The sequence below is a fragment of the Phacochoerus africanus genome, chromosome 2 (genome assembly GCF_016906955.1).
Source record: "Phacochoerus africanus isolate WHEZ1 chromosome 2, ROS_Pafr_v1, whole genome shotgun sequence".
Taxonomy (NCBI): domain Eukaryota; kingdom Metazoa; phylum Chordata; class Mammalia; order Artiodactyla; family Suidae; genus Phacochoerus; species Phacochoerus africanus.
In genome coordinates this window covers 67,543,279-67,555,288 of record NC_062545.1, presented here as the reverse complement: position 1 = coordinate 67,555,288, position 12,010 = coordinate 67,543,279, and the positions used below count along the sequence as shown (strand labels likewise).

Sequence of the window (12,010 nt, the reverse complement as noted above, 5' to 3'; positions counted from 1 at the left end):
TCCCCGGTTTCTTTAAAGGTTTGGATGTGGAATTGTGTAGTAGCAGAGGTATAATTGGGTCCACATTACAGGCTTCTGGTAGTCCACATTCACCCACTGCATTGTGAGCTCTTGAAGACAAAGAGTAAGTCCTCAAGGCTGGGCACTTGGTAGGCAGAGTTCAGTGTGCAACAAATGAATGGGAGGGTACAGTTTAGATAATGGCAAGGTGTATCGTATGCAGAACTAGGCTTTGAATGTAACACATCTGGTCTTCTGCTGAAACATAGAATTTTGGGTGAGGTCCCAGGTCTAATGCTTTAAGTATTGTGTATAGGAAACCTACTGTTTCTTCACTTCCTAAACTTTTAATTGAGAGATGCTTTGAGGAAGTTGACTTATTATGACCAAAAAAGTGAATTTGTTGAGGAGGACAATGAGTGGAGGGATGTATGACTTAAAATAATCTGAAGGACCTTTAGAAGAGAAGCTCAGTTTGCCTTTTTGTCTCTGGAGGGTAAAACTCTAGGAATAATAACTTTTTAATATGAGATATTTTTGTAATACTGTAGAGCTTATTTATGCATCTCCACTTAATCAGACATTTCTCTAGTTTTTCTGTTTTTTAATGAATTCAGCTGTATATTTTTGTGTCTTTTTTTCATTGTTCATAGGTACTAATTATCACATTTTAAAAACTAGAATTTTTTTTTTTGGCCACACCTGCAGCATGCAGAGGTCTGGGGTCAGGGATTGAACCCATGCCACAACAGCAACCCAAGCAACAGCAGTGACACCTTAACCTACTGAACCACCAGGGAACTCCCCAAAACTGACATCTTTAAATAGTAAAGTCTCTTAATTTATCTCTGTCCTCTATTTGTTCAGATCCCTACTTTCTTCTATTAAAAACTGCTGTATTAGGTTTTATGTATTATTCCAGATATAAACAAATATAAACATATTTTAATATTAAACATATAAATGATAGATTCTTATTCCCTGTTCCTCCCATCTTACCAACTTCGAAAAAAATAGCATATTATGATATTGTTATGCATCTTGCTTTTTTCAAATAACAAGATCCTTCCATCTTCATAAATAGAATCCATTCTTACTTTGTTTTATGGCTACATGGAATTCCATTGTATGGATGTGCCATAATTTATTTGCATAGTACCTTATTGTTAACATTGGATTGTTTCCAATTTCTGGTACCACACATAATTTTGTGATGTATAATCTTGTACAAATACATTTTTGCACTTGGATACATTCTAAGAAAGTGAAATTGCTAAGCCCCAGGTAATATGCATTTGTGAGAGAAAGATTTTTGTGTTCCCAAAATGAAATAAGCCATGTTGTGAAAGAATTCATTGGTGCTCGCTGGAAAATGTTTGTCTGATAGCCTTGGGTTTCACACTTTTTTGACTGCAGCTCACTGTTTAAAAAAAATATTTTACATTGTGATTCAATACACCCAAATACAATTTAAAACATTTTCCTTTATCTTATGTAATGCACTGCATTATTTTCTTTTTCTTTTCTATTTTGAGCCTAAGGTGCATGCTATCTAGAGCTAGAGGAAACTGTGAAAATTACATATATCTTTGGTATCTATATGATTTTTTTCTAATATATACTGAAATTGTAATGTTTACTGTTAGAATATTTAAAACTTAAGCTTATGATATGGAAGGGATGACATGGCCCTCGCTTCATCTTAGATGCCCAGTTGTTGCATTTTAATTGACTGGCAGTATAAGTATCTACATTTGACTATTGTAAACAATTAATGCAGTATGTTTACTGTACATTTTTGTTCATGAAGGTAAATAGTATCATCTAGATTATTTTTTAAAATAAAGTATGCATTGGACAGCAGCCTGTGTGGCTAGTATTTGATAAAGGATATTAGAAACATATATATTTTCTATGGAATTGCATGAATGAGTCATGTCATTTCTGTAAGAATAGTAGTTTGATTAATCTAAAATATTTATAGACAAGTGGATTTATGATGAGGCATCTGACATTTTCATCTGCTGATTCTGATGTTTTGAAAATGCTTGGTTAAAACTAATTAAAGGGAAAAATGGTACATGTTTAGAATGACTATTCTAAACATAAAGTCTTTATGATAAATTAGCCATCAGATACTCAGTTTTCTATTTACGAGCAAATACATGCTAAGAAAAATAATTGTAGTTTAACTTTGTATATTAATGTATAAAATCAATGTATATGTTTCTTCTAGGTTAGAAGAATATCAAATATTTGGAAGCCATGATTGTTAGCACCATTTAATTAGATATTAGGGTTTTTATGAAATGTAAATGAAACAATGAATATTATTACTACATAGTCTTAAATTTGAGTAGAATTTTGATATATCACACTTTTTCTTCCTCTTGAATCTTTTGTTTTCTTAAGATATTTATGAATATAATTTGAATACAGTTTAAATACAAGAAATTCTTTATGCATAATGAACTTTAACTTAATTATCTTATGTTCCAGTAGCTCATAGTCAAAATTTGAAATATACTGAATTCTCTAGTGATATTTTTTTAGTACTGTTACAATTGCTGTCTGTATACATTCCTTTTATTTTTTTTACCAAGCTCATTGATGAAAATTGTTTCATTAATTTTTCTAAATTTAAAATGGAAAACAAATAGAAATGGGAGGCAGAATGTGGGCTTTTTGAAGTAATTGATAAATTTTTGTAGGTTTTTTTTTTTTTTGGTAACTTGCTGTTTCTTAGCATATTCTGCTGATAGTAGAGTGTATATATGCAACAATATTTTAAGGATTCTTTTTGCAGTGGTTTTGAAATGAATGCAGAGACTTATTAATTGGCAAAATAAATGATCATATGGTAGTATTTTAAACAGTATGTTTGGTGGTAATTTGTATTTGGAGCTAAGACAAACACAGTTCAGGTCTCATCCCTTCCACAATTTATTAGCAGTGTGGACTTGGATGAGTTGTTTAACTTCTCTAGGTCTTGGTTTCCTCTGCTACCCTTTGGTCTTTTAGTAAAATCATTAGAGACAGAGGAGGCTCTATGGTAGTCTGGTCTTCATAGCCTGGTCATGGCCTACTTTTCTATCTTCATCATCTCTGCTACCCCTTCCTCCCATCTCTGTCACAAAATGACTAACTTTTAACTAGTTCCAGGTGTTTTTTTAATGCTCAGTTCCTTCTTGAAATAGCCTTCTTAGTGACTCCTTGCCCAGATACCTCAGCACGTACATCGTATCTTTATTTTATTTTATTTTTTTTTTCATATCTTTATTTTAGACAGCTGGAATGATGTAACATAATTTTATCATCTTTTTTTTCCCCTTAACAAACTAATCTATTATAAGGGTCATTTTAAACACTTTCTACTTATATTAAGAAAATGAATATTTATATCAATGTAAGTTCTTAGTATAGTAATATTTATACAAATGGTCAGTGACTATTGAATGGAATAGAATGTTATAAACCTCCATCTGTAAAGTTTGTTGGTGCATTCTTCTGATGTCTTAGTTTACTTCTTTTTTTTAATTTTTTAATTGTTATTTCCCTAATACAGTTTTTTTTTTTTTCTACTGTACAGCATGGTGACCCAGTTACACATACATGCATACATTCTTTTTTCTCACATTATCATGCTCCATCATAAGTGACTAGACATAGTTCCCAGTGCTACACAGCAGGATCTCATTGCTAATCTATCCCAATGGCAATAATCTGCATCTATTAACAACAAGCTCCCAATCCACCCCACTTCCTCCTGCTCCCCCTCGGCAACCCCAAGTCTATTCTCCAAGCCCCTGAGTTTACTTCTTGATTGAGCTGTAACCTTTAAGAGCATAAAAAATGTTTCTTATTCATGGTTGAATATAGGGTTTTTTTGGAGCTGCTATATATTTTGTTTAAATTGAGTTTACTCTTTCTTTGGAAGGTATTGTGTATAAAGTGCATATCTTTTTAAGACTTTTCCTCTCATTTATCAATTGATTTATCAATCAATAAAAATTTATGTTTCTAGCAGTTGCTTAGGTACTTTGGTGATGCAAAGAGTAATAAAACTGAATTCTTAGATTCAATCCAGTGGGCTGGACATACACATAAACAAATCACTTCAATGTTTGTGGTTAAGAATCATAATGACAGTATGTAAAGGGGTGTTGAGAGAAAAGGGAGTTCCTTTAATTTTTTGAAATATGGAAAAGTATAAATACATAAATATAATAATTGCAATGGAATTGAAGAGGACAAGAGATTTGAACTTGAATGATACTGAAGAGTTTCTCAAGATTGGGAAAGGTATTATAGGTAGTGCAGAGGCACAAAGAATGTTCAGAAGGTAGTATGTATAGACAGTGGTAGTGGAAGATAATAACAAGAGTTCACATTTTGAAGAGTCCTGTTTACTGTACCTTCTGTGCCTTGAAATATCTTATATGCTGCATAACCTGTATAGTTAAAGTTTACAGTGAGAAGTCTCAGAAAATCTTCAAACTGGAATGTGACATGACCAGATTTATAATTTAGGAATAATCAACTCTGTATTTCTTATCATGAGTCTGTAAAGGCTAGAAATTGCACATTCATTTACAATAATATTTTACTGAGTTCCTTGGTATCTCAGCGGATTAAGGATCCAGTATTGTCACTGCCATGGCATGGGTTCAGTCCCTGGCCTGGAAACTTCTGCATGCCACAGGCATGGCCAAAAAAAAATTTGTTTTTAAATTAAAAATAATATAGCAGTATTTTAAAAGCTTCATTATAAAAAACAAAGATGATACAGTGATGACAGTAGATGCTATTATGTCATCTTAAATCTAAATAAACAAGGCTGTAGTCATATAAAATCAAAGGTACCTAATCTAATTTTGTTTCATTACGTTATTAATTTATCATTGTTTTGTACTTAGGAATGTGTGCAAAGATACAATATAGTCTCATTATCATATTTTTCAAATTGAGTAAGTTGCAATTCCCAGATGCATTAGAATTGTTGTGAATTGTTCTTGACTACATCTACTTAGTTTAAATATAGGACACATGGGGAGATTAAACAAACTAGTTTGTTTGCATTTAATGTTTTCTATGGAACCTTCACTATTATTATTTATAACAAGTCATGTCTTTTTTAGATTGGGCAACTGGCTTTTAAAGGAATGAGGAGACTCAATAGAATCCAGTCAATTGTGTTTGAAACTGCCTACAACACCAATGAGAACATGCTGATTTGTGCCCCCACTGGAGCCGGAAAGACTAACATTGCAATGCTTACGGTTTTGCATGAAATTCGCCAACATTTTCAACAAGGTGTTATCAAAAAGAATGAATTTAAGGTAGGAAATTAACAAGTCAAACATCACCTTATTAAATTTTAAAATTTAAAATCATTCTGTAGTTGTACACGTTACATGAAATCTGGAATTTTTAAGGTTATTTATGAAGTCATGTAAAGAATACTGCTTATTTTATTTCATTACTTTTTTAAAATTTTTTATTATAGTTGATTTACAACGTTCTGTCAATTTCTGCTGTACAGCAAAGTGACCCAGTTATACAAATACATGTGTTCTTTTTTTTCACATTATCCTCCATCATGTTCCATCACATATAGTTCCATGTGCTACACAAGATTGGTACTTATTACTTTTAAGGAAATCCCTATTTGTGTTATGAAAAGCCCACTGCTCTTGTGAGAGCTATGAAAATACACTTAGCTTTGAAGCACCAGTACTCATAGTGATGAGGCTGTGTAAGCAAATTCCATTGTCCTTTAAACAGCTGCACAGTTATCCAACAGAGATAAGTACTTTTCATATATCACTATTAAGATTTTTCACTCCAAGTAGCTAGAATCATATTTCACAATAAATAGTGACTTGTATTGACTGCTGTGAAACAAATGACATTGTAGTTTTTGCTCATTCATCATGTGGTGTTTCTTTGGCACAGATTGTATATGTTGCTCCAATGAAAGCCTTGGCAGCTGAAATGACAAACTACTTCAGCAAACGTCTAGAGCCACTGGGCATTGTTGTGAAAGAATTGACTGGTGATATGCAATTGTCAAAGAATGAAATTTTACGAACTCAGGTATGTTGTATACTTGGAATTTATTGTTGTTGTTTAAATACCATTCTTTTTTTTTGGGTAATTGTGAAAATTGTCAAACAACCATACCTTAGGTAACTGTAAAACATAATATAAATGTAACATAATGAACTTTTATTTGTAACCACATTTATCCTCTACAGAAGAGGTTTTTGCTGGTACTTTGTTCTATTATATCTATTCTAACTTCATGGTTCTTGCTGTAACCTTGTATAGGTTACTTGTATAAATTTTAAGTTATTGACAGTAAATTTTGTTCTTTTAAAACAGTAGCCAGTTTTAAAGAACAGGAAAATATATAGATCTTTAAATGATCCCACTAGCATTCTAAACTATTCCATAAGGATGGTTTAATATATAAAAAAAGTTTTAGTCATTAATTATTTTAGCAGATAGGAAGCTATTAAATCATGCATTGTATAAGCATTCTACTAGGTGAAATATATGACATCTAAGGCATTTAAGATACAGTTTCTATTCTCAAGTATCTTATATTATGACTGATTAGACAAAACTGTATTAGAACTACAACCAGATTATTATTAATGGCCACAGAGGTATAAATTTCAGAAAAAAATATAGGAACAACTCATTATATTAATAGAATTATGGATTATATGGAATAACCAATATTTTATCAGGGCAAACACTTACAGTAGTTATGTCTGTTGGTGGAATTATGGAAGATTTTTTTCTCCTGCTTTTTCTACTATGAGAATTTGTTACTGATATAATCTTTAAAGTATATGTAATTTTTCTTTTACTTTGGTTTAGGTAGTATAGTGTTTTATTCAGCATAATTATTTTTCTTCACTGTAGTTGTTTCCCAGCCTATCACTCAATTTTTAAAGGCCAGGGAAAGGAAACTAAAATTAATAGGACACCAGTTATCATGGTGCTCTTATCACTGTGATGGTTGCTTTACAGACATAACATTGCATTTTTGTTGAAGAGACTGAGGCTTACTGAGGTAACAATTCCTGCATGAGGTCTCATTTCCAGTAAATCATGTAGGTAGGATTGGATTCCAGGTTTTCAAATTTCAAAGTTTGTGATAGGTTTCTACAGAAATATGTCACATCTGTCCATCATTTATTCCACAGTTTGTTGTTGTTGGTGGTGGTGGTGGTGGTGGTGGTGGTTTAACCTACCAAGATATTGAAGGAGCTTGGATTTATTTGAAAGAAAATCAGTAAAATGAACATTTTGTATATGTAAGAAAAATATGTCTGTATCTACAGATGTTTAATTTTCAAGTCAATTCAGTTTAATATGTATAGCAAATATGTGAAATAATTTTTAAAATTACTGGAAATAACATCAGTTGAAAATTACTTTATTAATTTTAGTTAAAGTAATTAATAAAGACCTTACATTCTAATCAGGTTTTTAGAATCTGACCATATGTCAGAGTTATGCAGTAGCTAAAACTTACAATGATAGAATTATAAAAATAATAATTTGTTTCACTACTCAACTGTAATCATGGATAACATAGTACACTAAAGGAGTATTTGTTATAATAAATGCATAAAATATTTTACATTAATAATACCTCAGATATTAGAATTTAGCAATTAAAATTCCTAAATTAACAGTAATGGAAATACATTTTACTTTTTTTTTTTTCTTTTTATGGCCGCATCTGCGGCATATGGAAGTTCCTGAGTTAGGGGGCAAATCAGAGCTGCAGCTGAGGCCTACACCATAGCCACGGCAATACCAGATCTGAGCCACATCTGAGACCTACACCACAGCTTGGAGCAATGCTGGATCCTTAACCCATTGAGTGAAGCCAGGGATCAAACCCATATCCTCACAGATGTTCTGTCAGATGCTTAACCTGCTGAGCCACAACAGGAACTCCAGATATTTTAAATAAAAAAGCCGTGTTGTGATTTTATTAAATTTTTCCTTCTGTCTTTAAAATAGAAAACCATTTTTCAATTTACAGATTTTTTAAAAACCTGTCAGATAGTGACATATTCTAAATGTTAATGCTTTCCTATAATAAAAAGGATATTAAAAATAACCAGAACTTGGAGTCCCCGTCGTGGCTCAGTGGTTAACGAATCCGACTAGGAACCATGAGGTTGCGGGTTCGATCCCTGGCCTTGCACAGTGGGTTAAGGATCTGGCCTTACTGTGAGCTGTGGTGTAGGTCACAGATGCGACTCGGATCTCATGTTGCTGTGGCTCTGGCTTAGGCCGGTGGCTACAGCTCCAATTCGACCCCTAGCCTGGGAACCTCCATATGCCGTGGGAGCGGCCCAAGAAAATGGCAAAAAGACAAAAAAAATAGATAAAAATAAAAATAACCAGAACTTGTGTTCCCGTCATGGCTCTGGCGTTGCCATGAACACTGGCGTAGGCTGGTGGCTACAGCTCCGATTCGACCCCGAGCCGGGGAACGTGCATATGCTGTGGGAGTGGCCCAAGAAATGGCAAAAAGACAAAATAAAATAAAATAAAATAACCAGAACTACACCCTTGATCATTGCTTTTATCTACTGACCTTTACTGAAGTAGGTTCTGGTCCTCACTAATAAATTTTTAAAGTCTAGTAGTATTAATTTAAAATCAAATACAATATTTAAAATATTTAATAGCCAGTGTATAACTTTTTGCTAGTGAGGCAACACTTTTCCCTATTCCCTTTTCTATAGTCATAGCAGTGGGTGTGGGAGTTATACTCTTGAGTCAGAAAGCTGCAAACTGGTAATTTTTTACCCCTCCCAGTTGCAGTTTAGGCATTACATTCCTCTGGTTTCTTTCTGCTTTTGGATGTTTTCCTGTGTCTTAAAAATTTTTTTTAATTGTATCAATATTTTGTAATTATCTGCAGAGGTTCCCTTGGTCATTACTAGAGGTCGATTCTGATATCTAAATATATTTATTATTGAGTTTGTTAGTATTTAAAAAGCACTAATTGTCTTTTCCTGGCAGCAAAAGCAAGAGGTATATTTTAAAAAACAAACTGCTTTAATCAAAGGATTTTCTCTAAATTTCTAATATTCTCTGTGAAATTTGAGTGATTTAGGTATCATTTCAGCCTTTTCCTTGAAACGTTCTAAATTTGATTTTGTTAAAGAAGCTATGGAATTATCAGCTAAAAACAGGAGTAACAATTATTTTTGCACATCATCATTTTAATAAATTTTTGTTTTTTAAGTATTTATATTTAGCACAATGAGCTAAATCATTTTAAATTTTTTCAGTTTATACAGTAAAGAGAAAGAAGCTTTACAGATCTGTATAACACAGTGAAATATTATGTATAGTTTCTAAATTTATGAATACATCAGATTCTGCAAGTTTGTTCATGCATTTATAGATGTAGTGTTATATTTGATAGGTTCCAAGGCTAACTCTCAGAGCTGGCTGAGCATATAATTCCAGAGATCATATCTGAAAACTATACATCAGGACAGGTAGACTGATAGATTTTTTTTTAGTGTATAATCTTTACTTTCATAATGTCTTATGAAGTCATATACATGAGATAGAAATTTGACGGGTAACAAATTGTCTTTATTGAAAATAAAATTTCCTGAAACTGAAACCCATTCTGGAACATCTGAAAACATACCTATGATAATAGCTTACCTAAAGAAATGAGTTTTTTATCCTGGTGGGTACCGTGAAGGTAAGGGAAGAAATTAAATCAGTTTGTTCTTTTATTACTTGCAAGTCTAGCCTTAAGAAATTTTCTTTTGGAGTTCCCATCATGGTGCAGTGGTTAATGAATCCGACTAGGAATCATAAGGTTGCGGGTTTGATCCCTGGCCTTGCTCAGTGGGTTAAGGATCCGGCGTTGCCGTGAGCTATGGTGTAGGTCGCAGACACTACAGTTACAATTGTGATTAGACCCCTAACCTGGGAACCTCCATATGCCATGGGAAGCAGCCCTAGAAAAGGCAAAAAAAAAAAAAAAAGAAATTTTCTATAAATGTTGAATTTGGCTTTGGTGATCTTATCTCACTACTGTGCCAAATCCAGGGCTCTTCCTCTGTATCTTTCTGCCTTAGTCTTTCTGCATACCATTAACGGGCTTATTAAAAAGAAATAAAAAGAACTCTGCATTGATTCAGTCATTTGCATTGCTATAAGGAGGTGGTTCTCAAAATTGATATGGGGACATGCAGGGTTTGCTAAGACTTCAGGGGATCAGTGAGGTTAAAACCAAGGGAAAGCTATTTATATAGGGCGGTAAGTTCTCTTCATAATCTACATCTAGCTGATTTTCAACCTTGCATTCCCAGCTGCTTTCCCATATAAACTTCAACCAGAACATTTTTACTTTTTCTGAAATAACAATACTCAGCATTTCCTCTGATGAACGTTACTGTTTAATGTTTCATCATGCATTTTCTCTTTTTCAGTGTCTGTCTTTATCCATTGACATTTGTCCAGAACTTAATCTATTTTATAAAACTCAGTTTGATCCCTTAAGTACTTAATTCCTTTTGCCTGAGTCCTATAGCACCATCCATTTATATTCATAAAATAAGACCTAGTCCATAATGTCTTTGCTTTTAGATCTGGTCTTAGAAATCTGGGCCACTCAAATAATACATAGATTTGTATGTTGTATCTTCAGAAGGTTGATGAGCATCTCTTTTTCCCTTTGCTCGTCTCTGTACTTACCTAGATCTGCTCTGTATCCTTTGGAAATATTTGTTGACTCTCTGAGGGCAAGGACCACGTGCTTGGCCTCAGTTATAGTTTATAAATGGAACCTCCTATTTTGTATTTGCTCTTTATTCTCCTCCAGTGTACCCATACTATTAGTGATGCTAACTTTTGTAAACCTGACATTACAGTTATCAACCTCTTCACCCTGTCCTTCTACCTGTCCTCACAGATTAATAGCCTGTGCTACTATCATTGCCTTTGCAATTGGTAGAGAGAATAAAGCAGGAATATTGCAGATCATTTGGGAGTACAGACAAACTCAACTTTTACCTTCGAATTTTTTTTCTGGCCACGCCCATGGCATGCAGAAGTTCCCAGGCCACGGATCAAACCCAACCCATAGCAGTAACCCAAGCCATAGCAGTGACAACAGCAAATCCTTAACCACTAGGCCACTGGGGAACTCCTATTTCCTGCTTTCTCTACTTTTCCAACTTTTATAATTTTTAGTAGCTGTTTAATGATTCCTATAGTATATTTCTTTTGGTGAGTAAGTTTCCCAATACTTAGCACAGTTAAATATAGCACAGTTAAATTTTCCCTGTCATTTAAAAAATATTTTCAGCATTGTTTATCTTTTTTTAGTGTAGGAAGGAAAATTAATTTCATTTGCAAATTCTGTCATGCTGTTCTGATTGTATTATTTCCTTGCTCATAAACTTTCACTGTCTCTTTATTGCTTATCCAACTACCTAGCTTGTTAAAAATCTTGTATAAATTAAGTATAATGTGAGAAGTAATCTGTTTTGTGATTCACTAGGGATTGTCAGGTCTAGCAGCAGTTATGATTTTATTGAGGCTTGATGTTAAATTTCCTTTTACAGGAGAAAGTTATATAATTCTAAGATTTACTATCAGGAGAAGTAGTCTGTGAGGCAACAGATACCTCTTTGGTGTTCAACTAAAAAGCTTTTGAATGATATAGTAAGTTTATCATCAATGAAAATACAAATCTACTTTCCTGCCCTTATTTTTCATTATTCTATGTCTACCATTAATTTCAAAGTTCTCTCCCCATGTGTACTCTCCTTCAAGAGTTGCTACTTTATAATATTCATTTTGCCTTTTAGTGATTCTATCAAGCAATTGTGCTTTTTCTTATACTCTTTCTTTCCTCAACTCATATTATCCTTCTGCATTCTCTCCTAATACAGAGTCCTTTGAATCTCAGGGAAAATAGTGGTCAGAAATTTTAGAAAAG

The 12,010-nt window shown here is 33.2% G+C and overlaps 1 protein-coding gene across 3 annotated transcripts in view; it reads left to right on the top strand.

The window, feature by feature from the left end:
- The window catches only part of ASCC3 (activating signal cointegrator 1 complex subunit 3), a 330,962-nt gene that overhangs the window by 101,809 nt on the left and 217,143 nt on the right, over positions 1-12,010 (top strand). For all 3 annotated transcript variants that reach the window (XM_047761598.1, XM_047761591.1, XM_047761607.1), the window contains exons 9-10: positions 5,139-5,339; positions 5,956-6,096. In XM_047761598.1, the coding sequence (XP_047617554.1) occupies positions 5,139-5,339; positions 5,956-6,096 (342 nt within the window). The remainder of the gene's footprint in view (positions 1-5,138; positions 5,340-5,955; positions 6,097-12,010) is intronic.